Below are 16567 nucleotides of genomic sequence, written 5' to 3'. Positions count from 1 at the left end.
GTTTACCACTTGCGATAAAATGAACTATTTTCTGAACGATTTATGAGCTGATTTTGTTATTCATTTGTCAGCACAAAAATAGTTCATTTTTGACTAGCTTTCCTTGTATATTACTGTTTTAATAGGTACAGATAAGTGTTTGGTAAATAAAAATACAGTTTTAATTTGCAAGTCTTTTATTTTTCATTTACCTTAAAACTATCTATCCCTCTGGGATGAGCATACAACCATACAATCTAGCGCACTAGAATAACGAGCCTCCTTATTACATAATTACAAGAAATGCTTCTCCATTCAAAATACATAAATGAATAAATCTCGGACTACGCGATGTCAATGGTCAAACACCGAAGTATGGTAATTCCCTTTGTATTGCACATAAAAGGTTGCCTGGTAGAGATTGCTCCAAGCAATAAGGCCGCCTTTGCACACAATTGTTTTTTCTGTTTTCTTCTTTCTGTGTTGTGATCCTTTACATGTGTTTTTGTGTGCAATAAAGTGTTCTATCTCTCTATAAAAATAATGTATAAAGGCGAACTTAAACCTAGAGGTATTCTCTTCTAGTTAACCTTTGGTTAACAGTATTCTTGGAACCATTTGTACAGTAATTAGATAAGGTTTTTTTGTAGTATTTCCAAAAAAAAACTTCCTATGGAAGTTTTTTTTTTGGAAATAACAAGTTTTTTTTTTGGAATTCAACGTTTCTTTCGAGCTTATTAAGATAGGGTAAACATCAAACGATATAACATTTTCGATTATCAACTAATTAGAGTCGTGAAGTCCGAGTATTAGACTTGTATTTTGTATCTTATGTATTATGAATTCTTATTATGTAATTTAAAAAACTAAATTTATGAAAAAATGACTTTAGTTAAATCAAAGGGCGATACGTCTTATTCGCAAGTTAAATTTTTTTTTTACTTTCGTGCACTTACATTAAAAGAAAATGTCAAAATCAGTAATCACCAAAACAATTTTTATTAAATAAAGTATTACTAAAATAAGATACCTAAATTACAGCAAACAAAAAATAAGTATGTCAAAATTCCGTGTATTTTTTTCTAGAGAATGCTTACTAGCTAAGTTGAATTTTTTTTAAAAGCTGCCCGAACTTTTTTTTTATTTTAAAAAAGAAATGCCACTTTTTGAAAATTTTGTCTAAAGAGATCATTATTTAGGAAGATTTCTTTTATTATATATATTTACATACCAACTGTGTATGTCCTAGCTTTTATATAACTAACTTTCAAGTGACTTATTCAAGAAAAATTATATTGAATTTTTTTTTAATTTTTAGGTAAACTTAGTCTACTCTATACTTAATCATCAAATATATTACATTTAAAGACAAATACCTACTAGAAATTGGCTTGCAATATTTCTTTTGAATAAATCTATCTTACCAATTTTTTTAATTATTAAATAGTGACTAAACAGAATTCAGTTTCAGCTAAAACTAGGCCGAAAGATCAGGTTACGTTCTGAATTAGTAATTTTACGTATTTTAAAAATATTGTAAGTAAATACCATTTTATTAGATCCATTTGACAATTTTTGATTTTTTCTTGATCAAAATTTGGCCTTGGGCCAAGCACACTTTGCATGTTTTCGTACGAATTTGACTCGTGCGAACACATACGAAAACGCACGAACAATCTCGATTTTCTAAGTTTTCGAAGTGCGTAAACTGGGTACGAGTTAGTTGTACTTACACCCAATCATCACCCTTATAGTACTCGGAAGATCGGGATTATTCGTCCGTTGTCGTAGGCGTTCGCACGATTATACGAAAACGCATCCAAAGTGCGTTCGGCCTTATACAGCTGAGAAAGAAAATGTTGTCGAATTTAATGATGAAATCACATTCCCATTTCCCACCCATAATATTTATTCTCATTAATTTCAATTTCAATGATAAAACCAAAGTTCAGTTTCAGTTACTATTTCTCAATTAATGGAAAGTCGAAACCGAAATAAGTTTTGGTCACTATATAATTTTATATTACGTTAAAATTACGCCTTACAAGTAAAAAATATGTATACTAAATTAGCACAATAATTACTCGTCAAGGAAATGCGTTTTCAAATATTTCATCATACCAAAGGTACGGAACCGTTTTGTACCAATGACCTTGTAAAGAGCGTCGTCGCATATCGCGAACTGTTTGTTGTTCGGGTCGTAGAGGTTCTTCTCCTTGATGATGGCCCACACTCGTTTGACGACCTCGTGTCGAGGCATCTCGTCTTCGCCCATAAGGTCGGCGAGTGCTGGGGATAGTTTGTACGCGCGGGTGTAGCCGCCGCCTTTGCCGCGGCCACCAGCCTGAAATAATGAGTTAGGTATAAAACTATAGATCAACCTAACCTATCGCCGCCTCGTTACCGAGCACGCGCCCCCTATCAGAATGACAAGGGTTCTCCACGCCGGCCCAATGCGGATTGGCAGACTTCACACACCTTTTAGAACATTATGAAGAACTCTCAGGCATGCAGTTTCCTCACGATGGTTTCCATCCTTAAATCATTCATCTTTAAATCACGTAATATTTAATTACTTAGTGGACGCATAATTCATTTAATTAACGGTGAAGGACGTCAAAGCAAGTATTAGAATTATAAATATAAAGATATTTGATTGCTTAAAACACACATAACTCCGAAGTTAGAGGAGAGTATGCCCGGAATCATACTCCCGAATAAAATCAAATAGGAGGCTAACGTCTCAAGTACTAGGCTATCAAGGCTAACATCTAGATATACATAAAAAGAAAAGTCCTGACAGTGGGTCAGAACTTTTCTTGACTGACTTAACACCCAGCCCAAACCTTACCTAGAAAGTTGAAATTTTGCACAAATGTTCCTTTCATGAACAAGGAATACATTTTCAAAAGACCCTTACCTTCTTAGCTTTAGGGGCCTTCTCTTTCTTCTTTCCCCAGTCGTCGTCGTCATCTGATCCCTTCTTCTTTCTACCCTTCTTTGGGGCTGGCTTTTTCTTTTCCTCCTAAAGTTAAAATAAAATAATTTAAAATGAAGTTTTTAATTAAAGTACGAATTAATTACTTGATAAATTGAAAAAAAATTCAAGTAAAAAGAACTAAGTTGCTTGTTGTAAACATCTTGTTAAACAAATGTTATGAGCAGGTTCTAAGTTTCAGTCTATAATGTTTCTAATCTGTCCTACCTCTGATTCACTCTCATTGGTGCCATCTTCCTCATCTTCTTCAGTACTCTCTTTTCTGGCCTTCTTAGAGGAAGACTTGGCGGGAGGTGCGGCGCGCTTGGCTGGCTTCTTCTCCTCTTCCTGCAAAACGAAAAAAATTACTGCATTTAACCTCAGTATTAAAATTTAACTGCCAACGCTACAATTTCATTAATCAAATCATTTATTCAAATCGGATGCCATTGTACACTTTTTGTGTCTAATTGTGGAATTTGAAAGATAATAATGTAAGGGGATAATTAATTATGTAAACTTAAAACTAAAGCTATGAGGGTTCTAAGCACGCTCATCTATTCTCTTTTTCGTAAGTATACAACTATTCACTGCACAAACCTCTTCCTCTTCTTCCTCGTCTTCCTCTTCCTCAGAGCCCTTGCTGTTCACATAGTCCATGACGAGTTGGTCGATGACCTTCTTCTTATCAGCCAAGTCGGTGTCAAACACCTTCTCCAGCTTCTGAATCACTTTCTTAGTGGAGGTCTTCGCCAGGTTAGCATTCTTGAGGATTTCTGATAACAAAATATTATGATTATAACTGAGGTACGCGGAGAGCATTGAATGAACAGGATCATTCAGTGCTCTCAGCGTACATTCAAAATTAAAAATCTTTTATCGTGTCATTTGTTTTATCTTTTCGTATTTTGACTCTTCGGTGTTTTTATAATAATAATTTATCATTAGTCATCTAGGTAGTGTAAGTGGCACTGCCGTTCCAATGTGCGAGTCAGACTCGCGCACCGAGGGTTCCGTACTACCGATATTTTGCACGACAAGTCAAAAAATTATGCTTAAAAATAAATGAAAATCAGGTTTAGTCAAGTTATATGATATTTTTCGTTTGCTGGTAAGTAGGTAGTAGGTATTGTAGTTTTAAACAAAATCGCCGAAATCGGACAAAAAAGCGATTTGAATTAACTCCTATGAATTTAGTAACTTTTATGAGTTTGGGTACTGTCCTTAATCAATTTTTTTTTATTATTAATTAATTTTATTCTTGAAATGTCCTGGGAAATCAAGAGGGTTGGTCCCCCTACTACAGGAATAATAAAATACAAACCTATCTTTATGTCAAAACTGACAAAACATGACAGATTATCGGTCGTAGAAAATCATTTATTTTCCCGCCAATATTTACCAATTTAATAATTATTTTATGTAATAGTTAATGATCGAACCGCTTTCTTTGTATTTAGTTGACTTTTTCATATTGATTTTATTTTAATTTGGTTAATTTTATGTATATTTAAACAACAAAATGAGTGGGCAATGAAAATAAAAGTTTATTGTGCGTCATGACCCAATACAAGCTAAAGTGTTTCCGAACGAATCCGCGCAACATGGCGTCGGATAATAATTGACAAAACATTCACAAATTAGCGAAACGTAAATCAACCAAGCTTCTTTCATCAAAATGTTTCAGATAATAGATGTTCTGAACAAAGTTGCGCGTCATTTCAAAGCTTTAAACATTTTTTGAAGGCAGCCATTTTAGCGTGCCATACGTGGAGCATCGATGTTGGGAGAAACGCATCGCATAAAAATAAACCACCAGTAGGCAGACCTAATTAGGACGCCATAAATGAAGGCGTCTATCGTAGAAAATCCGCACACAATTGATAAACAACTATCACTTGAAACATTTTCGTAATGATCCCATAATATCAGAGATATTCGCAATAATGATACGGATTTATCAAAGTTCCCTTGAACATTCACAGGTAGCCATTACGTGAACCCGGGGCGAGATATGCTTTGGTGATTTTTTGTATAATTCGTCGTAAAAAATTAAGTACTGTTCGTAAAAATGTAAATATTCGTAGTGGTTTAATTATTTACTTACTTGCAATTTCCTTTTCGAGGTCTTCTTTGCTAACATCTGCCATTTTCTTGGAACAAGTAGATTTCTGTCAGGGACACAAGCAAGAACAGCCACACAATAATATACCTACGCGCTAGATGCTACACGGCGTCTAAACGAATTTAGCCGAAACCCACTTCGGCTATATTCGGTGTCATTTGATCCACCAATAGGAATCGAGAACTGGAATAATTATGGCTGCGTTCATTGATTACTTTATAATCTTTGTAAAGGCGAGCGTACAATTTGGCAAGATTAAAATGGAGATTCCATTTGACCAAACAACGTTATGTATTAGTTATTAGGCTCACAGGGACCGGGGATCGTTACGATTGTACAGACAAAATCTTTGGTTTCGAGGTTTCAAAATATCTTGCTTCTTTTAATTAAATAATCCAAGAACAATGTTTTAATGTGAATAACAGCTAGTGAGGTACGTAAGCTTCCATTCGTTGTGATATAGGTATTGAAGCGAAGCTTCTTCAAATAAGTTTGGGATGGTGACCGTATACAGTGAAATAAATAAACTAACGTGTCCCTGGAACGCGCCTTAATATCTGGGCAGCACTTGTTATTACCTCTATGTAAGTGAGTAGTAAACAGTGTACAGCTTCCCAGTCTGATCTCCCATGCCACGACACCACTGATCGTTCATATTACTTTTAGTCATAATATTATGGTACAATATGTTCAAGCTTCTCTTCTTCTTCTCTTGTTTAGTGGCTTTTTGTACTAGTGCCAGACCAGCACAATGTACTTTGCCACAAAGAGCTTGAAGGAGGCAGGAAGGAGATTGGTTGGTTACAATGTTCAAAGTCTTAATGACTTTATTTCATTATCTTATTATTTTATTGCAATTTCAAAATGCTACAATTCTTTTTCAAAGGATTTCAAAGGACAGAGTGTGTGATTGTTCAAGAGTGTGTACTATTCTTTATAGTATCGATGAAGAATAAATTGAACGCATCCAAGTTCAAAAATGACAAATGACATTGACAACATTGTCAAAGCCATGTGAATATTATTTGTTGACATGGTTGACGATTAAAATAACCTAAAAAGTAAACTTATTTTTAATTTTCTGTACGAATTTGCCTACTAATACTTAAAAATGGCTAAAGTTAAAAACAAGAGGAACGCTGGGATGGCTGATAGAGTTCAGAATAAGAAAAAAGCTAACGCGAGCAAGAAAACGTTAAATCCTTTTGAGGTTCATATAAATAGGGAAAAACTTAAAGTTTTGGGCAAGAAATCTAAACATGATAGAGGTTTGCCTGGTGTTTCGCGTGCGAAGGCTATACAAAAGGTAAGGATATTAGTTGAAGCAATTATAACTAACTGTAAAACTAAAATTTTATAGCATTCAAAGGGCCCTTCTGTGGCCCTCTGGCGCAATGGTGAGCGCTGTGGTCGTATAAGGGAGGGCCTGAGTTTGATATCCGGCAGGGAAGATTAGAATCATAAGAAGAAAAGAAGGGAAGGATATATTGAGAATTTATAATCTATACATATAATAAAATTGTAGAAAAGTGGTGTCTGTACAATGGAAATATATAAAAAAAAGAAGCAGGGGTTGTTATTATATCGATGCCGAACCCGAAATTGTAATTAATTTTTTTTGTCTGTTTGTCTGTGTGTTTGTGCACGCTAATATCAGAAATGGCTTATTCGATTTAGATACGGTTTTTACTAATATATTGTAGTAAGCTTCACTTAACATTTAGTGTTTATTTCATGTCAATCGGTTCATAAATAAAAAAGTTATGTCAATTTAAAGAATCACGGCGAACATTATGCTGCCCGAAAAGTCACTATTCCACGCGAACGAAGTCGCGGGCACAGCTAGTTCCTAAATAATTCTCTTGTCTATACTAGATGTAGCATAAGAGACACCAGTTGGCCTACATTTAGGCTAAAGTCAATAGATTGCACTTTAACTTTGCTCAGACTTAAGACACTGTTAAAACGAGACAGTGTTATACCGCTGGCATAAATCTGTCTCGTTTTAACTGAAACTTTAGTCAAAGTCAAAGTGCGCTCTATAGATTTCAAGTTTAGTGCAGAGTGGTGGAGACTACACATACCTTTGAGAAGATTATGGACAACTTTCAGGCATGCAGGTTTCCTCATGATGTTTTGCTTCACCACTAAAGCCAGTGATATTTAATTATTCAATTCAAAATTCAAAATATTTTTATTCAATTAGACTTTTACAAGTTCTTTTGAATTGTCAAAAGCATCTACCACTGGTTCAGAATGCCTTTCCTACCGAGAAGAACCAGCAAGAAACTCGGCGATTGCTCTTTTCAAAGATTTAATATACAATATTATGGCCATGTATAGAAGCAATTGAGGTCCCGCGCATTGCTGGAGCGAATTGCACGTTAAATCCACGCTCTTTTATCATTTACATAATCTTCGATAGTATAATATGCTTTTCTCAGGAGCATATTTTTAATAGATTTTTTAAACCTGTGTAAAGGCAAGTCCAAAATTGGCTGAGGAATTTTGTTATAAAAGATTATACCCATTCCCACAAATGACTTTTGGACCTTCCTGAGGCGGAGTGTAGGAGTCGCAAGCCTTCCTTTTATTTAAATTGATGAAGTCAGAAGTGCCCAGGATCAAACCCTGAAACCCCCGATTAGGAGGCCAAAGTCTTAACCTTTATTTACTTGTTATCAGAGAAAGGAAACCCTTGGTACAGAAATGAAGGTAATGAACAAAACCAACACATTCATTGACCGTCGCATCGGTGAGAAGAACAACCAGATCTCAACCGAGGACCGCATGGTGGCTAGATTTGCTGCGGAGAGAGCCAAACAGCATAGCAAGAAGAGTATATACAACCTGGCTGATGATGAGATATTGACTCACAGGTATTTTTTAGGTCATTTTTAACCCCCGACCCAAAAAGAGGGGTGTTATAAGTTTAACGTGTGTATCTGTGTATCTGTGTGTCTGTGTATCTGTGTATCTGTGTATCTGTCTGTGGCATCGTAGCGCCTAAACGAATGAACCGATTTTAATTTAGTTTTTTTTGTTTGAAAGGTGGCTTGATCGAGAGTGTTCTTAGCTATAATCCAAAAAAATTGGTTCAGCCGTTTGAAAGTTATCAGCTCTTTTCTAGTTATTACTGTAACCTTCACTTGTCGGGGGTGTTATAAATTTTTAATTTACACTTGTCCATACCCATATTGACTCACAGGTATTTTTCAAGTCATTTTCCTTAGCCATATCGACTCATAGGTATTTTTAGGCTATTTTCCACGTAGTCTTTTCATCATGGAATACTCACGTCTCACACGCTCACATTCCAATAAATTATTTCTTACAAATTACCTTATTTATAAATTTAATTATCCTATTTTGCAACTGTCAGACAAACTTTATCTAGTGAATAAATTTGACATTATGACTGTTTTTGTATTGGGAATCTGTCAAAATGTTGAATTTGTTCTTCTACTGGTAGATTACAAATAGCGAGAATGTTAGCCAATCACAGGTGATTGTGATCGTGACAGTCACACTGTAGCTGTCATTTTACTGTAATAGAGCCCTAGAAAAAGCTTATTGAGCGGTTCTGAAACAGGCTCTTACTGTATAGAAATTAACATAAGGTTTTCTGATAAGCCTGAAATATTTAATTAGCAATTAATCTACTACTTTTATTTATTAATTTTTCACTTAGGAATTACTACGATTTTTTTCTTTTTTCTGGACAGATTTTCTTTGATAAAATATTATACTTTTCTTTTACAGAGGCCAAACCTTGGAACAAATAGAGAAGTTTGATGATCCCAGGTCATCTGATGATGAAGATGAAGAGAAGAAATTTGGAGGTCTAGGAAGTATGTACAAGGCATCTAATGATTTCTTTATTCTCATTCTCATCTCTCATCTTTATTCTCATCTCTCATCTTAATTCTTTACTTGTTTTAGATGATTTCGTATCAGAAGGCCATTTCGGCGGTGGAGTCTTATCAAAATCTGAGTCAAAAGATGGCGCAAAATCCCACAAAGACTTGATAGAACAACTCATAGCTGAATCTAAGAAGAGAAAAGCAGAGAAGCAGAAAGAGAAAGAGCATACTCTGGATTTAACTGAGAAGCTGGATTCAGAGTGGAAGGATTTGCAACCAGTTGTATTCAAGTGTCAGAAAGAGAAGGAAGAATCGTTGATAGATAAGTTGTTGAGTAAAGAGGAAAAGGGACAGGACTATGACAAGATGATGAGGGAGTTGAGATTCGAGAAACGCGGAACGGTATAGTAATTTTAATAACTTGAAATAAATTCATTTAATTTCATCAGGTCAAATGGTCAAGCATTTGCCTATAATGAATAAAAAAAAACTTTTGTGCTCACTACGTTTTAACAAAAACCTTAGTAGATTTCTGTTTGATAGCCAAAATCTAGATCTAGATTGCAAAAATCTCAAACTAGATCTATTTTTAGTAAATTCATTGAATTAATAACTAATTATAGTATAAGTAGTAATAGTTATTATTAGTACAATAGTAATTGTTCATAGTTATGAAAATAACTAAAAGAAATCGCGCATAATTATTCTGTAATGTTTATTTTCTAGGTATTTTTTTTTTATGTGCATCAAAATGTTTCTTCATTGTTTTAGCCCTCAGACGGCCTCAAAAGCAAAGAGAAGCAAGAGGAAGAAGAAAGAAAAAAGATAGAAGAGATGGAGAGACAAAGACAGCAGAGGATGTTTTCAGAGGAAGAACTTGCTATATCCAAAGCACCTACGTCAAAACATAGGTATTTCAACTCTCTCTGTCTCTTATTATTCTTTAAAAACACTTTAAAAATTATAAAAATGTGTATAATATAACACATCTCATAAACTAATAAACTAATTCCGATTTAAACCATTTTTTTTCTAGGTCCGCAGATGATTTGGACGATAATTTTGAACTGGATAATACTCAAGACTTCATGCTTGCGTATGACAAAGACGGCAAACCCTTAGTGCCTGAACATATTCTTAAAGATTTCTCAGGTAGATACATACATATTATGTCAACTTCTTATTTTAAATAGCAAAACCAATGATAGTTAATCCAACATGATTTTTTCTTTTGTAATATTGATCACACTTCACACTAATATAATAAAGGCGAAAGTTTGTATGTGTGTGTGTGTATGTTTGTTACTCCTTCACGCAAAAACTACTGGACGGATTTGGCTGAAATTTGGAATGGAGATAGATAATATCCTTGATTAGCACATAGGCTACTTTTTATCCCGGAAAATCGAAGAGATCCCACGGGGTTTCGAAAAACTTAAATTCACGCGGGCGAAGTCGCGGGCATCGGCTAGTCTATACATAAAAAGACTTTGAGCCCTGACTAACTGACTGATTTATCAGTCCGCAGCCTAAACCGCTGGAGTCAGTTTTACGATGTAAGCAAGGATTTTTGGAAATTTCATCCCTAAGGTTAAATAGGGGATGAAAGTTTGTATGAAAGTCTGAGTCTTGAGATTTTGCATGTGGGTTTTTTGTATAAAGTATACCCAAATAACAAAGATTTTCGGAAAATAACACCAACAAAATGCAAAATATATGACAACCTACAATATTTTCTATAAGTAGTATACTATGTTATTTTATTGCTTTGTATGTTTTCAGTACCAAACGCAAAAAAGAAATTTGAAGACGGCGTATCTGATAGTTCTGGTGATGAAGCTGAAACTGAATCTGGTGATGAAAGTGATGATGAAGAGGGTGATCAAGAAAATGATGACAATTCTGATAACGATGAATCTAGTAAGAAAGCTGAACTTGGTCTAGAAGATAGCGATGATGGTAGTTCCGGTGATGACAGTGGTGAAATATCGAAAAAAAATATAAAAAATAAAACTAATCAGAACAAAAGTAATGATTCTCGTAATAAAATACAAACTAACCATAAAGATAATGATGACGACAGCTCTCGTGGTGACGAAAGTGATGAAATTTCGAGTAAAGGACTTAAAATGAATGTCATTGAAAACAAATGTATTAAAGAAACAGACAGTGAAACATCTGATGATGAAAGTGATACAAAACAGAATACAACAGCAAATGATAAAATTAAAGTTATAATAACTGAGAATAATAGTGATCCATCGATAAATAATAAATCGAAAAAGGTTACACCAAACAAAAAAGATAATTTAAAACGTAAACAATCTGAATCAGATGAAGAAAGCGAATCTATTTCAGAGGTAGAGTTTGAAGGTTTCAGTGAAAATCAAATAAAAAGTGATATAAAGAAACCTAAATTACTTAATCCTGAATATTTTCACTCCAAAAATGATGCTTCAAATATAGAGACGCAAGTAGAAAGTTGCAAAAAGAAATCAACACTTCTGTATCCCGATTATTTTCCTCCCAAAAATGATGATAATACGCCAAAAATGGAAGCAGGCAGTGACAAAAATAAATCAAAGCTACTTTATCCTGATTATTTTCCTCCAAAGAATGATAATAAAATATCAGGAAATGAGAAAACAATGGCGAAAAATGATAAAAAGAATTCAGTGGATGAAGAAAATGATTCGCAAAGTTCAGAAGAAGAAGATAGCAATATAGATCAATTCAAAGATCTGAAGGAGACAGATGAATCGAATGATGAGCTAGACGACTGTAGTGAAAGGATAGGATCTTTCTTTGATTTTAAATCAGCTGAAGGAGCTAATTTGAAGGTAGGTTAATTTTTTTTTAGTTAGTTTAGTTTTTAACCCCCGACCGAAAGAGAGGGGTGTTATAAGTTTGACGTGTGTATCTGTGTATCTGTCTGTGGTATCGTAGCTCCTAAACTAATGAACCGATTTTAACTAAGTTTTTTTAGTTTGAAAGGTGACTTGATCGAGAGTGTTCTTAGCTATAATCCAAGAAAATTGGTTCAGCCGTTTAAAAGTTATCAGCTCTTTTCTAGTTACTGTAACCTTCACTTGTCGGGGGTGTTATAAATTTTTAATTTACACTTGTTTACTCTCTCGTCTGGCTTTACAAAGATTAGCCAATGTCAAGTTTGTAGTTATTTGTAACAAGTTAGTTAAACTATACAAGTATGGACCCCGTCTGTGCCGGCGCTCGCCGACACACGCACGGCACCCCCTTAGAGCGCTTTCCAGTCAGTTTTAACAAAAAAAACACTCCAAAACGGCAGAGCACGCCCGCCAGCTAACACCAACACAGACGAAGCCCAACTCCTAGTTTAGTTTATTTTAGTATATACTTATTTAAAAAGTGAGATATTTTGTATAGTTTTTTTCTGAAGAACCTTTTGGAACCTATTTAATTTGATTTTTATACAAATTGATTTCTTAGTTTTTTAGAAATAAATGTATTAGGATTTTTATGGAATTGAAACCAGTTTGAAAATGACCATTATTTCTATAATTTGAGTACGTTTTTATATATTTTGTTGACTGCAAATCCCTAATCGTGAGTCTTCCAAACCTTTTTGGCTACTCCATTGGACTAAGATATTCGTCCGATAAAAAATGACGTAACCTATTTATTAGTTATTTTCATCATTATGAGTGGTACAGTTTAGCCGAGAAAAATAATAAACAGACAGACAGATAAATGTTCTTTTTTCTTTTTTAGAATAATCATATTTTTTCATTTTCAGGAATTATTATCGGGCAAAACGCCTGCCCAACAATCGGCAGCTTTAGACAAACTAATAAAAAGTTACGACCCAAGTCTAGGCGAATCCAATAAAGAACACTTGAGTCGATTATACGCACACCTATTGCAATACACCCACGATCTATTCTCAAATCTAAAAACTGAATCGGACATAATTAAATCGTTTTTAGTTTTAAATAAAATAGTCCCATACTTTTACGATCTAATACACCTAAATAAAGTTTCAACTAAAAAGTTTCTAGTCGAATTATTAAAGGAAAAACATGATCAATTCAAACATAAGCCCAAAAAAATACCAGATTTAGACACGTTAGTGTTTTTCAAATTAGTCTCCATTTTGTATCCCACTTCTGATTTTAGACATCCTGTCACAACGCCATCTTTGATTTTTATGACTGAAATCCTAAGTTTGTCTAGATTTAGAGATGCATATTCGGTTTCTAGAGGATTTTTTATAGTTAGTCTTATTTTAGAATATATTGTTTTATCTAAAAGATACGTGCCGGAGGCTTTAAATTTTTTACGCGGGATTTTTTATCTGTGTGCTAATACATCCGTTTTGAATCCCGTTCAAATCGTCCCGCCATTTCGTTTGCATAGAGACGTCAAAATTTTGAATTTAGAACACGACTGTTCGGAAATGGCGGTCGAAGAAAAAATGGCGGCAAAAGACTTGTTGCGTACAGAAATCGATGATTCTTACAAAATTCGTTGTTTATTAACTTCTACATTAATGTTAAAGGAGTTTTTTGATAATTATAATGATTTTGAAGCTTTGGCAGCCATTTTTGAGCCTCATATACAGTTATTAGATAGGGTTGATTTAGAATTATACCCGAGTAAAGTTAGTGGGAAGGTTTCGGAGGTATTGCAGTATATGAAACAGACGTTGGAAGTGAAGACGTACACACAAATGGCGAGAGAGAAAGTCAGGCCGAAAGCTCTGAGATTGTATGAACCAGATATTCAGGATGTGTGAGTATAAGTTTATTTTTTAAATCTTTACTATCCATATCAAGGAAGGTGAGAAAATGACATTCATCTGTCATAAAGACCATGAAATGAAATGAAATGATTTCTTTATTTTGCGAAATGTGAGTAACAATGATGGTATATTGACATGTCCTTGGCCCTTCACATTTTGTCATTTATGTATGGCGTGCAAAATATATAGTTAATAATATATACAATAAATAAAAAATAAGAATATAAATTGAGATTGAAGTTCTTTGCTCCCACTGAAAAAACCTACCTACCAGGTAGGTAGGTAGGTAGGTTTCATGATTCTAAGTCAACAGGATAGTTTTTCTTGACAGACACAACAGACAGACAACAAAGTAATCCTATCAGGGTTCCTTTTTTCCTTTTGTGGTATGTAACCCTAAAAATTATTCGATTCAACCATCAAAGGGAGTACAATTGTACCTACTTTGAATAAATGATTTTGACTTTGACAAACATAGACCTGACATAGACGAACATCCCTTCACCAGTGGTTCGACATGAGTACAAGGTCACTGTTTAGAGCAGCGGTGAACAAAATCCAGTTAGCCTTAATAATTGCCAACCTCCGACAGGAGATGGCACTAGAAGAAGAAAGGTTGCCTGGTGGAGATTGCTCTAAGCAATAAGGCCGCCTTTGCACACAATTGTTTTTTTCTGTTTCTTCCTTTTGTGTTGTGTTCCTTTTTATGTTTTTGTGTGCAATAAAGATTTCATCTATCTATCTAAGAATTAAGTTATATTTTTGTGTTTCCCCACAGATTCACCGGCAGCAAGAGTTCTAACATGTCTCGAGAGAACGCTGATAGAGCTCGACTGAAGGGCAAATACAAGAGAGAGATGAAGGGAGCTCTGAGAGAGATCAGAAGAGATAAGGCCTACATCGCCTCGGTGAAGATACGACAGAAGATCCAGAGGTAAGCTATTTGGAATATTAGAAACGCAAGTGCCAACGACAACTCTCATTATTATTACTGAAAGTCAGATATAAGAGGGAGATAGAGGGAGCTCTGAGAGAGATCAGAAGAGATAAGGCCTACATTGCCTCGTTTAAGATACGACGAAGACCCAGAGATAAGCTATTTGGAATATTAGGCTGAGACCTATAGAGCGCACTTTGGTTTTGCTCTGACTTTAGTTTCAGTTAAAACGAGATAGATTTATGCCAACGTTATATCTTTGTCTCGTTTTAACAGTATAGATCTCAGCCTGAGCTTCCTTATGAGGTCTATATCGTTAGCGACCAAGTTTCGAATCCATGTTTTTAGTAAATACAGTAGCCGGCAGAAAACATCGACCTCTTAGAAAGGGATTTCGGCGTCGTAGAGCGTTGTCTCTATCACTCATACGCATGTGACGTTTTGTCAGTCTCAACGATAGAGACAACACTACGAAACCGCTATCTCTTTCCAAAGGTCAATGTACAATATTTTCTGCCGGCTACTGTACAGTGGCGTGCAGATCATAGAAACATAAAAGCAATGCTTACCCAAGTGAAACAGCACAATGATCATTTTTTGATGTGCAGGTCACATAGAGATATAAAAAAAAGATACAGATAAATTGAGAACCTTCTCCTTTTTTGTTTGAAGTCGGTTAAAAAAAGGAACTAACCTACCCTGGCTTAGGACTCTACTGTACAAAGTTGTAATAATATTTTTTGTCTCTTTCCAGCGACAACATAAGGAAAGAGAAGGTGAAACAGATATACAAGGACGCATCCATACAACAGGGGGAGTTGAATAAACTTAAACGCGGCAAATGATAATACAATCAACTTTCTAATGTTCGTTTAATGTAAATATTGTTGTATACTTATTACAATGCATTAATGATTATATTGTTAAAAACAGTGTAAAGTGTTTTATTTCTAAAGCGCAACGCTCACCTGCAGAGTGGGAGTGGAGCTGAAATGCAGTGTCATTTTTGATAACAACCCAAACTCAGCTTTATTAGTTGTAACATGTGATTGAAATTGGTATTATGATTGTTATTTGCAATCACTTAAACAATAGAAAAAATAGTAACCACCGAGTTTCTTGCTGATTCTTCTCGGTAGGAAAGGCATTCCAGAATTATTTTTCAAAAGCACTTGTCAAGTCTATTTGGATAAAGAATCTTTTTATTTGTACGAAAATAATATAATATGGAGGATCATCGCCACTATACCAAAGTCAATAAAGCTTAGTTGGAGTTGTTATAAAAAAGACGCTGCGCTTCCGCTCCACTCCGTAGGTATGCGTTGGACCTTACTATCATTAATTTAAACCAGTTATCTTAGAAATGTTTCAAATTAAAGCGTAAAATTGACCTACTTATGATTTTTTTGTTATTTACTTCAAAGTAACTAGTTTGTTGCATTATTAATTAAGTATTACGATTTTCTAAGATAACTATAAAAATAAAACCTTCACAGGATCCGTTCTATGTAAGTATTTGTATAAACAAAATAAACTAACCGAATTGAACCTATTGAAATAATAACATACACTTAACTTACAATGTCCTACTTATTTTATTAACCCCAGACCCAAAAAGAGGGGTGTTATAAGTTTGACGTGTGTATCTGTCTGTGGCATCGTGGCTCCTAAACAGCTAATTAACCGATTTAAATTTAGTTTTTTTGTTCGAAAGGTGGCTTGATCGAGAGTGTTCTTAGCTATAATCCAAGAAAATCGGTTCAGCCGTTTGAAAGTTAGTTAGCTCTTTTCTAGTTACTGTAACCTTCACTTGTCGGGGGTGTTATAAATTTTTAATTTACACTTGTTACTTAGAAATGAGATTTATTTATAATTAAACTAGCTGATGCCCGCGACTTCGTTCGCG

At 34.6% G+C, this 16567-nt stretch overlaps 2 protein-coding genes across 3 annotated transcripts; one reads left to right on the top strand and one right to left on the bottom strand.

Moving 5' to 3' along the window:
* Nucleotides 1-158: 158 nt before the first annotated feature.
* On the bottom strand, nt 159-5211 carry LOC123877744 (upstream activation factor subunit spp27). Of its 2 annotated transcripts, none has more exons than XM_045924607.1 (5): nt 5064-5211; nt 3557-3732; nt 3185-3304; nt 2900-3004; nt 159-2323 (listed from the first exon to the last, which is right to left on the bottom strand). In XM_045924607.1, exons 1-5 carry the CDS (start codon nt 5104-5106, stop codon nt 2060-2062), a joined length of 708 nt encoding a protein of 235 aa, XP_045780563.1. In that variant the 5' UTR covers nt 5107-5211; the 3' UTR covers nt 159-2059. The 2 variants fall into 2 exon arrangements, with proteins under 2 accessions (XP_045780563.1, XP_045780564.1); XM_045924608.1 differs by having other exon boundaries at nt 3185-3298.
* Nucleotides 5212-6083: 872 nt separating this feature from the next.
* On the top strand, nt 6084-15590 carry LOC123877734 (nucleolar protein 14 homolog). Its single transcript, XM_045924592.1, has 10 exons — nt 6084-6387; nt 7767-7960; nt 8844-8932; nt 9024-9346; nt 9716-9855; nt 9981-10096; nt 10727-11784; nt 12720-13714; nt 14503-14658; nt 15416-15590. The coding sequence occupies exons 1-10, from the start codon at nt 6193-6195 to the stop codon at nt 15504-15506; spliced, it is 3357 nt and encodes a 1118-aa protein (XP_045780548.1). The 5' UTR covers nt 6084-6192; the 3' UTR covers nt 15507-15590.
* Nucleotides 15591-16567: the final 977 nt, after the last annotated feature.

Source organism: Maniola jurtina, chromosome 24 (assembly GCF_905333055.1).
Source record: "Maniola jurtina chromosome 24, ilManJurt1.1, whole genome shotgun sequence".
Lineage (NCBI taxonomy): Eukaryota > Metazoa > Arthropoda > Insecta > Lepidoptera > Nymphalidae > Maniola > Maniola jurtina.
This window is presented reverse-complemented; position numbering and strand designations above follow the sequence as displayed.

What these genes read in the sequence shown, in the direction of transcription:
- LOC123877744 (XM_045924607.1), bottom strand. Translation starts at nt 5,106, where the DNA reads ATGGCAGATGTTAGCAAAGAAGACCTCGAAAAGGAAATTGCAA. An exon ending in ACGAGGAAGAAGAGGAAGAG is followed by an intron (nt 3,305 to 3,556) that starts GTTTGTGCAGTG and finishes TTCGTTTTGCAG; the next exon opens with GAAGAGGAGAAGAAGCCAGC. An exon ending in AGGCCCCTAAAGCTAAGAAG is followed by an intron (nt 2,324 to 2,899) that starts GTAAGGGTCTTT and finishes TCATTATTTCAG; the next exon opens with GCTGGTGGCCGCGGCAAAGG.
- LOC123877734 (XM_045924592.1), top strand. Translation starts at nt 6,193, where the DNA reads ATGGCTAAAGTTAAAAACAAGAGGAACGCTGGGATGGCTGATAGAGTT. An exon ending in GATGAGATATTGACTCACAG is followed by an intron (nt 7,961 to 8,843) that starts GTATTTTTTAGG and finishes TTTCTTTTACAG; the next exon opens with AGGCCAAACCTTGGAACAAA. An exon ending in ATACGACAGAAGATCCAGAG is followed by an intron (nt 14,659 to 15,415) that starts GTAAGCTATTTG and finishes GTCTCTTTCCAG; the next exon opens with CGACAACATAAGGAAAGAGA.